The sequence below is a fragment of the Rhinocladiella mackenziei genome (assembly GCF_000835555.1).
Source record: "Rhinocladiella mackenziei CBS 650.93 unplaced genomic scaffold supercont1.9, whole genome shotgun sequence".
Classification (NCBI taxonomy): Eukaryota; Fungi; Ascomycota; class Eurotiomycetes; order Chaetothyriales; family Herpotrichiellaceae; genus Rhinocladiella; species Rhinocladiella mackenziei.
In genome coordinates this window covers 92,104-111,529 of record NW_013550596.1, presented here as the reverse complement: position 1 = coordinate 111,529, position 19,426 = coordinate 92,104, and the positions used below count along the sequence as shown (strand labels likewise).

At 48.8% G+C, this 19,426-nt stretch overlaps 9 protein-coding genes across 9 annotated transcripts; 7 read left to right on the top strand and 2 right to left on the bottom strand.

Moving 5' to 3' along the window:
- Positions 1-1,351: 1,351 nt before the first annotated feature.
- Z518_10244 (uncharacterized protein) lies at positions 1,352-1,870 on the bottom strand (the record flags this gene model as incomplete). The annotated part of the gene is made up of 1 exon (XM_013411789.1): positions 1,352-1,870. The coding sequence occupies one exon, from the start codon at positions 1,868-1,870 to the stop codon at positions 1,352-1,354; it is 519 nt and encodes a 172-aa protein (XP_013267243.1).
- A 213-nt stretch (positions 1,871-2,083) lies between these two features.
- Positions 2,084-3,010, bottom strand: Z518_10243 (uncharacterized protein; the record flags this gene model as incomplete). Its single annotated transcript, XM_013411788.1, has 1 exon — positions 2,084-3,010. The coding sequence occupies one exon, from the start codon at positions 3,008-3,010 to the stop codon at positions 2,084-2,086; it is 927 nt and encodes a 308-aa protein (XP_013267242.1).
- A 1,485-nt stretch (positions 3,011-4,495) lies between these two features.
- Positions 4,496-5,601, top strand: Z518_10242 (uncharacterized protein; the record flags this gene model as incomplete). The annotated part of the gene is made up of 2 exons (XM_013411787.1): positions 4,496-5,303; positions 5,357-5,601. The coding sequence occupies 2 exons, from the start codon at positions 4,496-4,498 to the stop codon at positions 5,599-5,601; spliced, it is 1,053 nt and encodes a 350-aa protein (XP_013267241.1).
- A 1,844-nt stretch (positions 5,602-7,445) lies between these two features.
- Positions 7,446-8,456, top strand: Z518_10241 (uncharacterized protein; the record flags this gene model as incomplete). Its single annotated transcript, XM_013411786.1, has 1 exon — positions 7,446-8,456. The coding sequence occupies one exon, from the start codon at positions 7,446-7,448 to the stop codon at positions 8,454-8,456; it is 1,011 nt and encodes a 336-aa protein (XP_013267240.1).
- A 798-nt stretch (positions 8,457-9,254) lies between these two features.
- Positions 9,255-10,267, top strand: Z518_10240 (uncharacterized protein; the record flags this gene model as incomplete). Its single annotated transcript, XM_013411785.1, has 3 exons — positions 9,255-9,322; positions 9,363-9,902; positions 9,952-10,267. The coding sequence occupies 3 exons, from the start codon at positions 9,255-9,257 to the stop codon at positions 10,265-10,267; spliced, it is 924 nt and encodes a 307-aa protein (XP_013267239.1).
- Positions 10,268-11,842: 1,575 nt separating this feature from the next.
- Positions 11,843-13,134, top strand: Z518_10239 (uncharacterized protein; the record flags this gene model as incomplete). The annotated part of the gene is made up of 2 exons (XM_013411784.1): positions 11,843-12,666; positions 12,741-13,134. 2 exons carry the CDS (start codon positions 11,843-11,845, stop codon positions 13,132-13,134), a joined length of 1,218 nt encoding a protein of 405 aa, XP_013267238.1.
- Positions 13,135-14,015: 881 nt separating this feature from the next.
- Z518_10238 (uncharacterized protein) lies at positions 14,016-16,176 on the top strand (the record flags this gene model as incomplete). Its single annotated transcript, XM_013411783.1, has 3 exons — positions 14,016-14,061; positions 14,112-15,598; positions 15,646-16,176. The coding sequence occupies 3 exons, from the start codon at positions 14,016-14,018 to the stop codon at positions 16,174-16,176; spliced, it is 2,064 nt and encodes a 687-aa protein (XP_013267237.1).
- Positions 16,177-17,352: 1,176 nt separating this feature from the next.
- Positions 17,353-17,610, top strand: Z518_10237 (uncharacterized protein; the record flags this gene model as incomplete). Its single annotated transcript, XM_013411782.1, has 1 exon — positions 17,353-17,610. The coding sequence occupies one exon, from the start codon at positions 17,353-17,355 to the stop codon at positions 17,608-17,610; it is 258 nt and encodes an 85-aa protein (XP_013267236.1).
- A 5-nt stretch (positions 17,611-17,615) lies between these two features.
- On the top strand, positions 17,616-17,903 carry Z518_10236 (uncharacterized protein; the record flags this gene model as incomplete). The annotated part of the gene is made up of 1 exon (XM_013411781.1): positions 17,616-17,903. One exon carries the CDS (start codon positions 17,616-17,618, stop codon positions 17,901-17,903), a length of 288 nt encoding a protein of 95 aa, XP_013267235.1.
- Positions 17,904-19,426: the final 1,523 nt, after the last annotated feature.

The following is a 19,426-nucleotide window of genomic DNA, read 5'->3' as shown; positions in this document are numbered from 1 at the left end:
GGCCATGGAACATACACAGCACCTCGAGGCAGCAACCACACGATGTTGTGATGTGTCCTATCTCCTTGGATGCTGGTTCAACGAACGACTAGACGGACCGAAACACAAGTGGAAAGCGAAATAGTGATAGCCTGAGCGACTGACTTTGTCGAGGTCACGGGGCGACTGCAAATGAACACCTGAGGAATATGATCGTCCCAGAAAAGGGTAGGAGCCAGGACGGATCAGTTATTTTACCGCTGAAAGATTAGTAATACTCAGGAAGCGCTCTTGATAGCCTGCCTGATGGCTCAAAAGGGGCTACAGCCTTGCAATGTCGTACAGAACAATTGGCGTGTGTTACGGATCTGTGAGGAGCCAGGGGCTGTACGAATTGAATCTAATCCGGTACCATGTTGCATGAGGAAGCAGCCTTCAAGCTCCAACGGGATAATGTCATAGCAATATGCGGCCGCAACATTGGCCCAGCCGGGGAAACCAGTAGCCGTCAATGACTCATCGCGTGGATGCAAGAAGGCTGCAGATGGCATTGCCACCTATCTCGACCGGCTCGATTTTGCTTCAGGTTGGGAGTAGACAGGGTTGTTGGCCAAAGGACGTACAGGCTTGCGAGGCTGCAAGTTGCTTGTCGATGCCATGGGCCACTTCTAATAGATGCCCCATAGTGAAGCCATAGTTGGCGTTTCCAGTCAACACCCAAGGGAGCCGCCGTCCATTCAATGTCGGACTGAATGAAAGGACGACTGGTGCCTGTTGCTAAGTGTTGCATCTTGCTCCGCTACTCTCTGGTCAAGAATTGTCTGATCTCCGCATGAGGGAACGCACGCTACAGTTTCCGATGTGAGTCGATTGCAAGGGCATTGCACTGAAGTATTCCGTGTGTCATCTAATAGTGTACACGGCAATATACGGCTGCCTTTCAGCATAATGGGCGCCTAGAAGCAGTGTCTCTCCCCTAATTCTCCGGTTACTACCATTAAGTGTACGGAGTTCCAGCTTCGTTTGACATCGTCTGGCAGCGCATTCACCATTGGGTTCTCCCTTCAATGTTCACCACTTTTCCTTGTTCAACTTGAGGCGTAAGCTCCACTCTTTACCGGATCACAGCCCGGTCTGATCGTGGCCAATGTGAGTGACGATTGTTCAGTCTCCTTCTGCGCCCTCACTTCGAAGGGACGACAAATACAATCTCCGTTCTTGAAAGTACCATTTGTGGGGCTCTGGTGGGTATAATAATGGAATATTAGGTGCATATCTGTAGGCAGGAAATATCAGGCTTCGTCAGGAAACATTGAAAAGATATCCGTTGATTGACAAGCAACTACGTACACTGACTTAGCTACTACCATCGCTAAATCATAGGTTCGAGAGCGCCCAAGCCACTGATCTTGACTTCACCAATCTCCCTGACGAGACTTTTCCGGGCCTTGAGGGCCGAAGCTGGGACCCAGTTGCCATGGATTTGAGCCTTGACATGGAACGGTAGCTGAACGATTGCCACCGACTTTTCAAATTCTCGGGTATCAATGATGGCAACGTCGCACCGGCCAGCGGCGCGTCGCTCGACCAGCGTCATGACCCAGCCATCACCCTCGGGAGCATCCACAGACCTAGGAATAAAGATCAGTTCTTGACACAACGAATTATCTCCCGCATAGAAATATCGCGTCTTGCCAGTCTTGTTGTTGTGCATGGCAAGACCGTTGAGACCATGGAAGATGTTCTTCCTACCGTCCATATTCTCCGGGATGAAAACATTGAGAAAGAGCCACTCGTATTGCTTGGTCATGAAACGTTCGTCGATTCTCGGAAATTCCGACGGTAGGTCGAGCACGACGAGAGGATCCGGTATACTTGACCCGTTTGGCATGGAGAGATCCAACTCCCAACGAACAAAATCCGCCTTAGTCTCTGGCGAAGGCATGCGCCCGTCGTCAGGAGGGAAAATGGGAAAGCATTGTCGTGCACGCGAGAGCTCTCGATGTAGATTTTGCCGCTTTCCTCCTTCCAACCACCGGCGGTATGGATCGGCATACAATTCTTCCAAGCGTAGACCCGATACTCGCCCTTCTTCCATCCAAAGTTAATGGCCGAATCTTCCCGTCGGGGAACGACGATAAAGGTGGCAGCTAGATCGTAGCTCCAAGCCCAGTGCTGTTTTCTGGCCTCCATCCTCGCTATGTTCGCCTCGAATGGCCACAGAACAAGAACGACAAAATTTTTCGGTCACAGCGCAATCATGAATGAATGCGCACCACGGGGACCGCGACCAGAATTCTGCCGTCTTTTTTCCTTGCTTGTGCAATGCATAGGTCACCACGTCACGCGTGGCAAGGCCTTTGGCCTCGTAACCGAAGCACACCAGCTCCTGTGTGAATGGGTCAACTTTGGGGTGCGCGGTGAACGTTTTGGAATTTATTTGGCCTTTGAACGGATCGTAGCCAAGGGTCTCGAGAGTGTCTGGATCCACCACATAAGGGAGAGCCACTTCTTTCAGGGTCAACAACTTCTCCGCCCAGTACACCAAGTTGGTGTTAGCTGTGGAGTCGACAGCCGCCCTGACGCAAGGATGATGAGTAAAAGGATTGCAGTAGAGCCCGAATAAAGCCTTGTTGGCCTTTCGCTCGAGCTTATAGCGTTCTGTCTCGACATAACGCGTCTTCATATCCACCCTCCCATTGTAAAATCTGAAGGCCGAGATATTTCCATCACCATCAATGGGCACGCTACCTGGGTCGGGGGGAACATATGGGTCACACATCACGCGATAGAAGGTGCCGTCTATCTCTTTGGGGATGGTCCCCAATACGATCAAGTCACCAATTTCTCCCTCAAGGCGACATGGGAGAGTTGACCCTGCGAGATCGTGGACAACCGGCCATTTCGAGGTGAGACCGTAGAGACCATCATTGTGACCGGAACTTGTCGCAGTGGCCGCTTTGGAAAGAGGAGGGACGTCAGATGTGCGTAGAGTATCTCCACTGGCATCGACAGCTGAAGCGCCAGCCATTTCGGCCGAACATGCCGAGTATGACAGCCGGTGACCTTGGATGCAGGACCATTACAACTGCCTCCTGGGACTGATGACGACAAAGTGGACCCTCTGGGTCCGAGTAACACGTTTTCCCTCGGCTTTGATTGGAACTTTGCCCCGATTCCACTAGTCCCAGAGCCTTACCGACTTTTCTAGCGTAAGAAAAAAAGGGTAAAATCTACTGTAATTTCAGTCATATCTAGTGTAGCGGGGTGCTACGTGCATAGGTTATGTAAGGAGAAAACGGACATGGGTGGGTAGAAAGTCGGGAGTGCACAGGGTCTTTCTTAGTTAGTTTCATCGGAGGACACAGGAACATAGAGGAGTCAAGCAACTAGAGCTTTCCGTGTGGTTTCTCATCGATCCTGACACCGACATCCTCCCCCATGATAGGCACTCAAGTGCTAAACCGTTCATCACCTTTACACTAGAAATCGACCAGGGCTATCGACCCATTTGCCTGCCCACCCAATCTTGCGTGAGAGAGCATCTCCTCCAATCTTGCTAGATCTCCACTGTTGCAAATGCGGAGCGATGCTTCACCTGGGGCTGGATTGTCCGGGGTTTGCCGGGATGGACCTCTGGAGCTGTATTATGGGGTGACCTTCTAAATCTTGGGCTCTCAGGAATTCGGAGGACGACAAGAGGAACGAAGATCAGGCCGATTTTGGGGGTTACTATGTCTGCTACCTTGGATACACCAAGTCCTCCGCGCTCCTGCTCTAGGCTCCATCCAGGCACTAGAGCATGCCTTGAGCGAAGAGCTGCCATCGAACCAATATCAACGGCAAGCGTTGGGATATCCCGGCATAAGAGGATTCCGATCATAGTCTAGATACGCCGAGACTGGTAGGGGTTGTACATGTTGGTGACGTTGTTTATCAAATCAAAGATCGTGTCTGCTAGGATGCAATCCTTCTTGTGAGAGCCAAGGAGGTCATCGTTGCTCCATCCTCCTAAGGCTACCATTCGCTTCAAGCTTATGGCTTTGTCGCGGATACGACAAAGGCAAATAACTTCCCAGTATTAGTAAAAGAAACCGCGAGTGGCGAGTTGCTGTGCAGGTATATCTGTTGGATAAATACCTAGACGACTTTCAATAATATGAGTTCGACGTGCTTCGTGTCCACTGGGACGTCGTCAGAACGTGATGGTGAGCTCCTTCGGCTTGCTGATGGTGATTTAACTGGTAATATTGACAGGGCAAAAAGGATTCGTTGATGCTACTGCTGCCATTTTCTCTCCAGCTTTATTAAAAGGAGATATTATTGTCACGTGGGCGGCTACAAGGAGATAACGGCCGATCTCGTGACGACTTATGTTGGGGGAGATGGCCAAGAGCCGATCAGCCTCCGTGTCCAGTGCCAAGAAATAGCAGTCTCGCCATAAGCTCGAGCGGCATAAATATGATCATCCCTCAGTGCAGGAACCAAACACCCAGACGAGTCTTCTATGTGAAAAATGACCGCAGAAAAACCATCATATATCATCGCTGGAGCTGGCGTGTTCGGAGTATCCACTGCCTATCATCTAATCAAGAAGTACCCTGACGCATCGGTGACTTTGATTGACCGGGATGCATTTGATGCAGATTACCGTGTGGCCGCCTCGTGGGATTGGAATAAGGTGGTACGCGCCGACTACGACGATATAGTATACTGCCGGCTCGCACTAGAAGCGCAAGACATCTTCAAGTCCGATCCGCTTTGGAAGCCGTATTTCCACGAGACCGGGATCTTCTGGATGTGTCGCAGCAACTACGCGCAGGATGTCATCGACAACTATAAGAAACTCGGCCGAAATGCTGATCTTTCTGCCGTGTCCGTCAGCGAGGCCCGTAAGTTGTACAATGGGCTTTTCGAAGACGCTGATTATACCGATGTCAGAGAAGTACTCATCAATAAGACCAGTGGTTGGGCTGCCGCTGGAGATGCTTTGCGGGCCATCACCAGCAAAGCCTTAGAACTAGGTGTCAAGTATGTGACTGCTGAAGTTGCAACACTGCAACTCGACAACCGAGGTTGTTGTTATGGAGTCAAGACAGCGACTGGGGAGATTTTGACTGCTTCACATATTATTCTTTGCACTGGTGCATTTACGCCGAAACTGTTGGAGCTGAGTGCTGCAAGTAGTGGCCTGGCTGATCTTCGAGCTGGACCCAGAATTGTGGCGGGTGGCATTACAACGGGAATGACGAAACTAGATGACAAGTCATATGAGAGGTTTACTGGTATGCCTGTGGGTGTTCAAGGGTATACTGCGCAGATAGGTGATTGCCACCCAGATCTATTACATTGCGCTGGTAGCTAACCGTCAAGACAGGTCCTTTTATTGGTAGTCTTCCACCAACTCAGGACAGAGAGCTTAAGTGGTGGGGACAAACGATATTCAAAAATACTCGGGAAATGTTGCCTGGCCGCCACATTTCAGCGCCGCCTCCGGAACCCGACTACGCTCAGTGGAAGGTTTCCGGAAGACTTCAGGAAGATATTCACCATGCGAACAATGTGTTTTACGGGAAGAAAGGTGCACACTGGAAGATGGAGAAATATCGTATCTGCTGGTAAGCCACTGCACCCCAATAACAATATACGGAACGACTAACCTTTAAGAAGGGATGCCTTTACGACGAGCTCGGACTTTATTATTTCGCCACACTCAGCCTCGAAGGGGTTGTACCTCGCAACCTGCGGTTCCTTCCACGGCTATAAGTTCTTCCCGGTGCTAGGTAAGTATGTTCGACAAATGCTGGAGGGCTCCCTCTCTCCCGATCTCGCAAAAAAATGGGCTTGGGATCGGGAGCGGCCAGATCCATCGCTTAACCCGGATTGGCCGAGGGCGGAAATGAGAGATCTCTTAGATCCAATCAAAATTTTGAAGTTGTAGGTAAAAATGTCTTTTAGAAGCCCTTTCGACATAATGGGAGGAGGCTCTAACGCGAGAAAACCTCGAAGGGGCTTTTCCGCTCGGTTTGAAGTTCTCCACTATCGCCACCATTAAGCTTCATCGAGTGGTGGTTGAATTACATTCTTACTTCTATAGCAGATGGTGGTCTAGAAGTGAGCACAAATACTAAAAGCCGCTAGGAGAGACCCACCACCATATGTAAGGAATTCATAGCCATTTAGAAGGGCTGGAACTTAGCGATCTCCTACATCGAATTCAGGGTGCGGCTTTGACGAGTTATCTGCATCATACAATTTTCAATCGGACTCTTGAGAAGTTCAGCCTAAAATACCGCCCTTCACGTTGTCAAAGGGAAAGCTGGCTAGAATTGAGCCTTGTTGAACTGGACCGTTTGCTGATTCCATAAAAATTGAAAGTCAACAAGCGGCCTCTCATCCACGAAAATACTTGCGAGGTGGGTCGCAAATGTAGATGTCCAGGCGAGGAGCTTGACGTCGTCTGGTGTGTTACGGTGCTACTACCTCCGAACTCCATTGTGACATATTTCATCTTCATCGCGGGCCAGGTAAGGCATGGTCCGCTTTACGAACACCGACCGTGCAAGCCTCGATATCAACGGTGTGGTCTTGCAACACTCGGTTGGCTATAGGTATTGCATTTTCAAGGAGTAAAGTTTTGAACTAGGTCTGGGGAGCTTTACTAATGGAAGAGTATAGCGTGGGTAGAACGACTTTGGTCGGACACGGTTATTGATAGAAAGACGTAAACGTCTTATGGACCTAGTTTTCGTTGGACGTTTCCTACATGTTCTGTAGAAGTCGACGCCTAGTCTACATGGACAGATTTGGCGGAATTCGGAGTCGCTGAACCGCCTTCTGACGAGCCTGGCCTAGAAAAGATCGGAAATCTTGGCGAAGCTCTGGGTGGATAAAATTACCTGTTTTGGCCTAGCCCCGTGCGACAAGGGAGTTCAAGGCTGGAAGGGGGGAGCCACGTATGGAACCTAAACTCATTTCGGAACTAGAGCCGCTACCAATACGAGAAAATGCAATGATATCCCCCCGTTGCCGAGGCGGACTCCGGTTCTTGTATCCCGCATGAGTAAGGCGATCTGTTTCCTCCAACGGTCCGAAGCCTCCAAAGGGGCTCGGTGTTGGGTGCCGCCCGCCGGTTGCCTGGTCTAAACTTCGGATTCCTTAATGCGAAAAACAAGCATTGTTCTGGTTTGAATAGATACCAAAGACAGGTGCGATCAGAGTATTGCTTCCTTCTGCAATAGCGCGTTATTTTTTAGGTGGAACAGAAGCTTTTCTCGTCTAACGCTGGTTTACTGGCGAGAAACCTGGAAGAAAATGGACAAGGACTTCTCGAAGCCTTGGGTGACCACCCCTTTGATCGAGAGCCGGACTCTTGCAGAGGCAGCAAAATGGTATGTCTCTCGTTGCACCTGCTATTCGCTTTGTCGGATTTCCCGTTTCTTTTGAACCATGCCCTTGAACCCAGGATGGTAACGATTCTAAATCGTAGAAGCAGAGTTTTCCTGAAGCTTGACAATCTACAACCCGCTGGATCATTCAAATCTCGTGGTATCGGAAACTACATTCTACGGCGAGTTGCTGAACTTCGGGGATGTTCCAAAATACACTTTTATGCAGCATCAGGAGGGAATGCAGGCATTGCCTGCGTCCATGCAGCCAAATTAATAGGCTACCCCGCGACGGTGGTGATTCCCACTACTGCGAAGCCTGCAATGGTCTCAAAGTTGTGGGCCATGGGGGCGACGGAAGTTATCCAACATGGCGCCAATATTGCAGAAGCCCAGGAATATATCCAGAAGGTACTGTTGCCACAGGACCCTAATGGATGTTTCGTACCCCCCTTTGACCATCCGGATATCTGGGACGGCAATGCGACAACTATGGAGGAAATCGCAGAGCAGCTTGGTGGAAAACCCGATGTTGTAGTCTGCAGTGTTGGAGGTGGAGGCTTGTTGAATGGAATTATGCAGGTGATTGATAAAAAGAACTGGAGTGACGAGGTACAAGTCCTGGCGATGGAGACGGAGGGTGCGGACTCGTTGAATCGATCTCTCCATGCGGGGCAGATCATAACGCTTCCACGAATCACATCTCAGGCCACGAGCCTGGGGGTCGTTAGGGTCTCTCGGAAGGCTTTCGACTACGCTAAGCGCCCGAACGTTACGAGCATTGTCCTCTCGGATGCGGAAGCCGCACGAGGGTGTTGTCTATTGGCGGAACACGAAAGGATGATGGTCGAGCTCACCGTCGGTGTCAACGTACCAGTCTGCTATGGAGGCCTTTTGCAGAGGGTCTTAGGACCCAGAAAAGCTCTCGATAGATCGAGTAAAGTGGTGATAGTCGTTTGCGGCGGAAACGACATCGATATTGAGATGCTCATGGACTGGCGCCGTGAGATGCTGGGCAATGAGAACATGCAGGAAAACACAATAACTGCAGCACGAAAGTCGGGACCACTCAGGGTGGCAGTGAATTAAAAGATGATATAACAGGCCGGCATTGAGAAAAGCAGCGTCTTTACTGAGGGCTTTGTATTGGTGTTTGTTTGAGTCTGGATATGTAATTTGCAAGGGAACTATAAATATTGCTCTTGGTCATGCTTTAGAAATAAGAGTGGGTCAGGAGATAAGATACTTGGAGAACTCTATTTTACTACAGTAGATGCGCTGCTCGTTGAGGAAATATTGGGTAATGGGTGAGCATGAATGCGAGTGGCAGATCAAGTCGTATATACGGGGTTTAAGCGGCGTGGTCTCATTAGTACCTGTACAGGTTTGTTAGCAGATTTTACTTCTCTTTTCTCACTAACCTATGGTTTGCGACCAGGCAAAACTTTACCCGAAATTCGTGGCATATTACTCTCGGTTCATGATCGGTGTTTTCGGCCATCTCACACCCTTTGTCCGGACAAGTTTTAATTTTGCACCATCAAATCCAACTTGCAAGAGCATTGCTACTGAATATGTTGCACCAGTGAAAACAATTGATTGTTCAAATCTCTTTGAAGGACATTGCAGTAAGTCAGACCGGGAAGATGACGTTAGGGCTCATATGTCGCTGCTAACGTGGTAGATCTCTAGTTATGCTACATTGCTACATCATGGAACAGTCGACACCAGCCTCTTCGACACCGATCACATGGGCGCGCCACGGGCATTTTGTGCCATAAAAGGTTTCCGGATCCCAAGCCATAAGTTGCCATTAGTTGCCATTTCAAGGACCATTGTGTTACCAGCTTTTCATTGTCTCCAATACTACATCTGAAAGTCGTCAATATGGCCTCGGTTTCCACGTCAACTTATGCTCTGTCTCAGACTCATAAGGACGTCAGTCGCACGAATTCGTTTGATCTGGAACAGGGAACCCTTAACACGAAATTGCAGATCCTCGAGAAGTCTTTGCCGAGATCATGCTACTTACTTCGAGACACTCCCGTATCGAGTTAATCACGACACCGGTATCATCGACTACGATAGGCTCGAGGAGAATGCCGTTCTATACCGCCCCAAGTGTATTGTTGCCGGAACTTCTGCATATTGTCGCTTAATCAACTATGCGCATATGCGCCAGATCGCAGACAGAGTCGGAGCATATCTCATTGTTGATATGGCTCATATCGCCGGTCCTATCGCGGCGGAAGTTGTCCCCTCTCCCTTTGAGCATGCGGACGTGGTTACTACCACCACCCATAAATCCCTTCGTGGCCCTCGCGGGGCTATGATCTTCTTTCGAAAAGGCATCCGCAGTATAAATCCTAAGACTGGCAACCAAGTCACATATGACCTCGAAGGCCCTATCAATTTCTCCGTCTTCCCCGGCCACCAGGGAGGTCCCCATAACCACACAATTACCGCGCTAGCGGTGACATTAAAGCAGGCCCCTACTCCTGAGTTTCGTGTCTACCAGGAACAGACACACACATGGTTCTACTAGACCTGCGCCCGCAACCTCTTGACGGTGCTCGTGTTGAAGCTGTTCTCGAACAAATCAACGTCACGTGCAACAAGAACAGCATTCCAGGCGACAAATCCGCGTTAGCCCGTGCGGGATTCGAATCGGTACTCCCGCTATGACTTCTCGCGGCTTTGGCGAGAAGGATTTCAAGCGTGTCGCGCTCTACGTTGACCAGAGCATTAAGTTGAGCAAGAAAATCCAGACAGAATTACCCAAGGAAGCGAACAAGCTCAAAGACTTCAAGGCTGTCGTGGCGAACGAATTAGTGCCCGAGATTTTGAAGTTGAAGACTGAGATAACTCAATGGGCATCAACTTTCCCTCTCCCTGTATAGTCATCTGGGGTTCCGAGGCAATATCTATATGAATTGATGGCATTTGACACATCGGACCTCGTGAGGAAGGCGTTCATGACGGTTTAGGGTTCGTCATACGCTGAATGTAACGTCCCACGATAGCTGAAAGGCTGAAAAAATGTGCCGAAAAATACAATCAATATCACCTTGGAACGCGTTGAATGGAAGTGCCGCACTCTTAGTTAATTCGTTCATATGGAAATATGATCAACGATGTAAGAGGCTGCGGTGGTTGGCGGTACGGTTAGCCAGGCTTCTTGCCTCTTACATGCGTTGCCAACAGACTGGAAGGAAAAATTGGCTATTTCATCCACGCATCTACGTGCGAAACTTTCTACAGGCAGTTGTGGGGACGGCATGTAAAGAAACTGTCTCGGAGCCACGTTGACATTCTGTGTCAGTTTGCCCTTTCCTCTGGAACTTTCTGAAGAGCATCTATTGCAGAATGTTTCGTATTGAGGGCTCTGCCGTCTTGCAAGAGGCCCTGCTATCTAGCAACTCTGTATACTTGTCCAATGAATCATCGATATAGGCACACGCGGGTACGAGAATGTACAACCGTGCTGAAGACCCACTCTACCCTATGATAGTGTCACGTGGCCTGAAGCCTGACAGTATCTTTCATCCATTTTCCCGGAGGTAATTTGCCCTTGTCCTCAAAGGTAGGCTCAGATAGACTAGTTCAAGTCTGCCATGGTGGATTTGGTGCAGTTTTTGTAGGAAGATTCAGAACAGCTATATATTTCCAGCCTGTAAGAAAAATTGACGCGGTAACCCGCCGCTCTTCAATGGAATATTCGGTACTGAAACGTTCTCACTAAACAACTATTTCTTGAGATACTTATCGTGCACTCGATAGCCAGAACTAGTTAGATTAGGCGGTGGAGGAAGAATTCGCGAGCTTCCGTCCTGGTGAAGCCTGAAGGATCGTGGGTTCTTGCCGTTGCAGATCACCAGCTTGGGAGGACCTGTCCCGAGTTCGATGATCTATGAAAATTCTGCAAGAAGTATGAAGGGTGACCCATGCTCCAGATCTCTTTATTACAATAACCTATTGAGCCACCTCCACGAAATGTGGATGGGCAGGACTGATAGACCAAGGGAACCGAAGTGGGCGGTAGCATTTTTTTGAAGAGACACCCAGAACGACTGGCTGAGATTTCAAAAAAGGGGCCGGAAAATATGAGTTAGAGAGGATTAGGGGATCACGAACAAAATCGACTTTACTGCCCATGAGCGATTGAATAATGACTTACAGACAACGGAGCTGGGCCTATGGTGGCTCGTGTTCTTTGATGCCAATAATTCTACGCCATCGGATTGCGCTACTATCCGGTGTCTCTACTAGGCCCGACCCCCCGATCATATGACCGGTATAATGCCCTGACCACTTCCGACATCCTTATCTGTCAAATGTATCCGATGGAAGGAGAGTAACATGGCCCTGGATCTCTGGCAAGCTCCTTAAATCTAAGCTTCCTTATCAAACAAGGTCCGCCTAGTTCTTGAGTTTCACTGATACTTGTCTTCTTTATCTTTCTTTCTTTCCCGATAATGGCTCAATCGTTCTTGAAAAACTACTTGGGCCTTGGACGGCCGTCGCCCACGGACGAAGAAAGTCCCATCCGTGCTTTACCGGCTTCCTGGTACACCTCCCAGGAAATGTACGAGCTTGAAAGACGAGCGATTTTCTCCAGAAAATGGCTTTTAACTACCCACAAGCTGAGACTGCTCAATCCTGGAGACTGGCTACGATGTGATGTGGCGGGTTTCCAGTTCATTCTTTGTCGAGACCGTGATGAGAACATCAATGGATTCCACAATGTCTGCAGACACCGTGCCTTTCCAATTGTGACCGAGGAGAAAGGGCACAATAACATTTTTGCTTGCAAATATCATGGTTGGTCGTATGGTCTCAACGGCAAGCTCGCGAAAGCACCGGGGTACCATGATCTAGAAGGATTTGACAAATCCAAGAACGGCCTCCTACCCATCCATATCCACATTGATCGTAATGGATTTATCTGGGTCAACTTAGACGGCGGCGAGAAGCCAGGAATTGCCTGGAACGATGACTTCGAAGGTGTGGACGAGCAGCCCAGATTCGAAAATTACAATTTCGATGATTACCAATTTGACCACACCTGGGAGATGGAGGGGGAATACAACTGGAAAATTTTGGCCGATAATTACAACGAGTGTTATCATTGTCAGACTTCGCATCCTGATATTCCTACAATTGCAGACCTCAGTTCCTACTTCGTCGAGACAAAAGACGCGCATATTCAACATTTCGGCAATCCTACGCCAGAACAGATTGCACGTGGCCTTAGGGTTGCCAGCACTTACTTTTTTCCTAATGCCTCGTTGAACGTCTCGTAAGTGCATTATTCTGACTAGACTTGCGATCTCGCTCACGCCTTTCAAGGCCGCACTTTTTCTTCATCCAAAGATTTGTGCCCAGAGGTCCCGTTAAGTCAACCATGAAATATGAAGTCTATAGGAACAAGAACTCAAGCGACGCAGACTTCGATTTGATTAACCAAATTTACAAGAGAATCATGTCGGAGGACAAGGACCTCTGCGCTAACACGCAGAAGAATCTCAACGCCGGGGTTTTTGTCAATGGCGAGATGCACCCAAGGATGGAGAAGGGCCCTTTGTACTTTCAAAAAACGGTGCGTAACCTCGTGCAGGCCCACCACAAGCGAGAGACGGACGTCAATCGCGAGATTTGGCCTGCTCGACAAACTCTCCCCAGAACTGCTGCGGCCAGCGAAAAAGACATCGCTTTTTGCTCTGCTGTGGATTGTTGCAGAATCGGCAAAGAGTCCATTGTTGTGTAGTCACGGCAGGAATTGACATTCTTCATATTGAAATTTACCATCTTCGAACCTGGCTGATGTGTTATGAAGTTTTCAACACTCGGGTTAAAATGCAGGTGCTGTATTTCTATCAGGAATAGTTGACGACCCTTTGCTTTTCATTGATCGTCCGCTAAACAAGAGGGAATCTTTCCCGTACCCGTTCAAGACAGTGCGTCAACAAGAACATGAGAAGTGGACAAGGCAAATAACATGTACCCAGTAAACTTGTGCTACCGTTATAGTAATTTTGCATATTGCGATAACTTCTGTCCTTAATTATAGACTCTCGTGGGAAAATGGAGGGTTCTGCACGTTCTTCTAAACGTCGCGAATGATTGGTCGGGGGCAATTCTGGAAAGATGTGGAGATGATCAAGGCCGGTTCCCCGCGCCGCTTAGTCAGTTGTCGGGGTCAAATAGTTTCAGGGAAGATTGTCACGCTCTAGGCGGGGAGGTGGCGAAGTGGCGACTATTTATTGGAGGTGAGCCACTAAACGGGCTCCTTTTTTCCAACGAAACCCTAAAGGGGGGCTCTCTGGTCTTGGTCATTTTTACTGCTGTGTAATGGCAATCATACATACTGCCGTGTAGCCATCTTCTTCGTCCAATCTTCTAGACTTTTAAGGTCATTCCGTACTCTTCGGTTTAAGATCCAGCATGACGCCGCCAGAAGATATAACTAGTTCTCGTGGAAGAAGACGATCACATCATGCTTGCATCAATTGCAGGTCTGTCACTTCTTACTTTTTTTTTTTATTTTTCGGTTTTTAATTGCATGCCAACCATAGTATATAGGAGGAAGAAGACTCGCTGTCCTGGCGAGAAGCCGGCCTGCTCAAGTTGTGTCCGCCTCAAACAGCCATGCTCTTATGCACCTGTCATAAGAGCGTCACAAAGTGGCCGATCGGTACATTATGACACGCCTTCCAATGATTCATGTCTCTTAACGACTTTTAGGAGGAGAGGCTGGCACACTTGGAAGAGAAACTGGATCTCCTCTTAAGTGGCAGCTTGTACAATCGGCTCCAAGAAAAGCTACGTCCAAACGTTCTGACCGCGTGCTTAGGCCGAGCCATGCAACACGTCAAGAACAGGCACTCGAAGAGATTGCTGGCATTTCGGAGAAATCATACTCAGTAACTCCTCCAGCTCCCGAGCCGAGCTACCCCGTCAGCCATTCTTCTACTCTCGATCTTGATTCCGACATCGTCAGTGGAATCGACCTCTACTTCAAGTATTGCCACAAGCAACCAATCTGGTGCTTTGAGCGTGAAGAAGTCCGGCAACACGGCTCTCTCCCTGAAGAACTTGTCTACAGTATCCTGGCACTGACTTCGCGCTTCCCTCCAAAACGTGACCGGTCGGAGCGCTGCGGCAAGAACGCAAGAAGTCTGATTATGTTTCGCATTGCAAATGGTACGGTGGACCTCGCGACTATCGAAAGCTTGTGTTTGCTTTCGCACTCTTCTTTCATAGGCATGAATGTCTGGCTAAGTCGTGAAGCAACCCCTTCAGCTAACACAGAGATAGACGGAAATGTTTCACTTGGTCAATTTCATGTCGGTCTTGCTTTTCAGCTCTGTCGATCCGCTATGCTAGATCTCGAATCGATATATACTATCGAGGATTCAACCACAGAACGGAAGAAGCGACTTTTCTGGAGCCTCCAGTTACTCGAGCAGTCTTACGGCCGACAGGCTGGTCTTTTGAGCGTCCCAACCGAGATATGGCGACCATCTTATTCCTCAACTGGCGGAGATCAAAAACCGAAAAGAGAACTTGACCAGAAGGCCCCGCCTTTACCCAGGGATGATCTGGGGTGTTCAACATCATCTGAACCAGGAATTTGGAACACAAGTGTCCAGCTCGGATGGGTCTGGAGTCGGGTAAGACAATACGTGTCTGATTGTGCTCGCAATATATGGAAAGAACCCTGGCGGCACGATTCGATGTACGCTATGGTACTCTCTGATTTCATGGAGACCGAGAACAGGATACCCGTCTGCCACCGATATGACTCGGTTAAATTCTACGAGCGCAAAGTGGAAGAGTTGAAAACCAACCGAGACTATTGGGCCCCATGGCTGAGGGAGCAGTTCACGTACCATGCAATCCCTACTGTCTTGAATCACCCATTCCTCTACATTGTTGGGGCACAACACAATCCAGATCTGGCAATTCCGAATACGTTTTGGAGGAGATCTTCCGAGACAGCCCTACTACATTCCACTTGGATTGTCCGCATGGTAGATATGGTTTTGGACAAGCAAATGCCACTCAGCGATCCATTTTTTGGACACGTCGCTGCCATTGCAGCTACGGTGCATCTTTACTATTGCTGCGCTGCCGATACCAGACTGAAATACAAATCGAATACAGACTTCGCCAAATGCAGAAGGTTTTTAAAAAGCTTTGTACCCTTTTCGGCAGCCTGCAAAGCTTTGGTATGTTTTTCTAGAAGACGAGAAAGTCCGAGCTGATAGCTTTTCAGGACTGTAATCTGGACAAGATGACGCGAATTGCTGCCGGCTCCGAGAGCATGGAGGTTGAAGACTGGATGCCATCCAAAATCTATCTCAGTGTACCTTTAATGTGGGATATCTTGCAGTTCAACTGTATAGCAGACCCGCGAGAAATTCCCACTGCTGGGTTACTAGATGCCTCGCTATCCCCCACAATTACTCATGGAGACGAGAACGAAAACTCAACCCTCGAGATCATCGTCGCAACATCACCCGAAATTACAATAAACACAGCTGATGGAGGACAAGACGCACCTATACTATCGTATAGGGCCCCCGTTTCTTCAGGTCCGGAGTCTTCCCAGAAAACTGTCAGCGATGAAGTATCTGTTGAACAGGCTGACAGTCTTACGCTAAACACTACTCCCTGGTTGTGGGCGGATCCTTCGCAATTTCTCAATATGGGTTATCACGACTCGCAGCCCGCAATTGGCGATACTAAGGGCGCAGCATGGTGGGAAGTCGAAAATTTTGGCAATGTCATGTACAATCACTTTTAGCTTAGTCCTTATCTGTCAAGACCGCAAATTCTGAGATATAAAGGTGTATTATTGGGACCATCTACATGATTCACCGATGTGAATTCCTAGCGTGGCAGCGAGGACATGACGATGATACTGCTATCACAGCCCTGACGCTACGTCACACTACCCAGGACTGACCCTACAATACCTCTCTAACTGACCAGAGGTTTCATGGATCTAGTAATTTAGGAGCTACGTCGTAGCTAGTACAACCATGTATGTTGACCATTCTCACTGAAGTGAGTCAGCCCACTCCTCCTGGGTAGAATGACGCATGATCCTGAACGGACGATTTCCCCCCCACCTGGCGATAGAACCCTGTCCGCCCTTTTGCATGCTGAACGAAAGCGACTAGCACAGATATTTACCCTCCTAGTCCGGGTCTTACAATATATTTGGTGTGTCCTGTCTGGGGTATCCTATCCGGGGTATCTGGATAAGAACACCGAAATTAGTCTAGAAGCGGTTTCCCGGCTCCGTGTGCCGACCAAAACGTTCGATCGAAGAGTTAACATGTGGCACCACCTTCTCATCCGTCAGGCGTGTTTTCAGTAAAAATGGTGCAGTATCCCGCGTAATTATTTGTTATTGACTGAAAAAGTTCGTGACAGGCCCTAGCAGACCTGTTTAGCTCCCTGCCGTTCGCTCAAATTCGGTTTGTTTGCCACCGTGTGACGGGCAAATCGGCATCGAAAAGCAGCGATGTGCTTGTGCAGTCTGCAACACCGCATAGAAGGAAGTTATTGCCCCATTTGGTTCATTTAACTCATTTGTTATCTTTTGACGCAGCGGAAATTCACCCGCGGGATCTCGTATTAGCTCACTATATAAACATCTGACATAACCCTATAACACAAAACCCGCAGTTATTCTCCCAAAGCTAGCCATCCATGAAATTCTGTCCGGATGTCCTAGTTTTAGGCATCCATACCCCTGTCGTAAGCTTCTCTTCACACGATTTCATGCTAGGTAAGCGCGAAGATGGTCCGCCTCTTCACAACTATCGAAGCGTCATTTTACTGGCATCCCAAGTCCCGCCGCGCACGGTTTGTACTCTCCGGTATCCGATACTGCATTTTACTGTTCGGTGTCCTCGGTATGCGATTCGGCGACGTTTCACGAGCTGTCTTCTACTTAAAAAAGACATCCATCATGCATAACAGCAAGGAGCTCAAGGGCGACAGCATCAATGAGACCGGCCTTCAACAGGGCAAAATATTCGTTGAAAATGCGGACAACCTTCGTCGACGTCTAAACAGCCGCCAGATCCAACTTATCGCCATCGGAGGTTCCATTGGCACGGCGCTGTTCGTGAGCATTGGAATGGTCTTGCCGCAGGAGGCCCTGGCAGCTTATTTATTGCCTATGTTCTCTACTCCTGTGTGGTGGCCTGTGTCAACAACTGTATAGCCGAAATGACCATCTTGTTCCCCGTCTCTGGCGGCTTCGTTCGACTAGCTGGGAAATGGGTAGACGACGCACTGGGTTTTATGGTCGGCTGGAACTTCTTTTTCTACGAGGCTCTCTTGATTCCGTTCGAGATCACCGCTGTGAATCACATCCTTACCTTCTGGAGAGACGACATTCCAGTGGCAGCCGTCTGTGCCGCAGTTATTGTGGCTTATGCGTACGAAGTCCCCTTAGCAACTTTCTTTGTCGAAGCAACGCCAAATGCATCAAAATGCCTCATGAGTTATTCCTGAATACCCCATTCCACATGCCTAACGGTTATTATTCCCAAATGTAATAATAAGAGCTAAGGTTTTGCCATATCTAGAGTTATCAACGTCTTTGCGGTTCGTGCCTATGGCGAAGCCGAATTCTGGCTCTCCGGAGGAAAGATTATATTGATATTTATACTCATATTCTTCACTCTTATCACCATGGTCGGTGGAAACCCTAAGAAAGAGGCATACGGATTTCGGTATTGGTCAAACCCCGGCGTCTTTGCCAAACACCCACTTCGAGACAATGTACTGGCGGTTTGGAACATTCTTTATCCTAGGCGCCTTGTGTGTCGGTATTGTGGTTCCCTGGAATGACCCTAAGCTTCGGGGGCTGGAACCGCTGCCGCATCGCCATATGTGATCGCTATGAGCAACCTCGGGATCGACATTCTACCAGATATCGTCAATGCGCTGATGGTTACCTCCATCTTTTCCGCCGGCAATACTTACACATACTGCGCCACTCGTTCCTTGTACGGTCTGGCTCTCGAAGGACGTGCCCCTAAGAAGGCAAGGTGTCCCGATCTATGCCTTGACCGTGGTTCTACTCTTCCCATTCCTCTCTTTCCTACAGGTCTCCAATAACGCATCGATCGTCCTCACCTGGCTAGTCGACCTCATTACAGCCGGTGCCCTTATAGACTACTTGATCATATGTATCACCTACCTTTTTTCCTACCGTGCATGTCAGCTGCAGAGTTTTGACCGGAAACAATTCCCGTATGTTGGCTGGCTTCAGCCATACTGTGCGAGGATTGGTGCAGTAAGCACTATTCTCATCTACCTCTTCTACGGCTACACCTCGTTCGCTCCCTAGAGCGTCGAATCCTTTTTCCGGAACTACACGATGCAGCTGGTCGCTCCGATCCTCTACTTTGGCTGGAAGTACATCGAGCGAACTCACCGAGTCAGACCCGCTGCACTTGACTTAGTACGGGAGCGACCTATTGTCGATGCATACGAGAGCAGTTGTGTTGACCCGCCCGTTAGATTCTGGATAGAGGTAAGACAACTGTTCTTAAGATGCTTTAGGAGAAGGAAGAACGACAATGCCAGGAACGTTGCTGGTTGAAACATCTGACATGGTTCGTGAATTGTGTGAGATGTTACGGGCATCGCATCAACTGAATTCCACCCTATATTGAATAACCTATTGGATGATGCTAGGAAGCATATCACCAAGACTATGAGCAGATGGGCTGAGAAAAGTGACTGAGTCTCACAGCCAAAAGAAAACAATTTTTAAAAATTTGGTTGTGCAACATTGGTTTCTGTCGGAATGTGGGCCAGCTCGTACAAAGGGGGAAAAAAAAAAGTTCTTGAGATGGCCCCCTGTTGGAGTCGGCTCGCTAGAGGTGTATGAGTCAATCTGGGTTTTTGAGATTTCATCATTTGTCGAATATACAATGAAAATTGTATCGTGCCTGTATAAACTTCCTTCGCCCTACTGATTTTCCCAAATACATCCATGGCAGTCTGGAGTCAGGAGATCTTGGCCC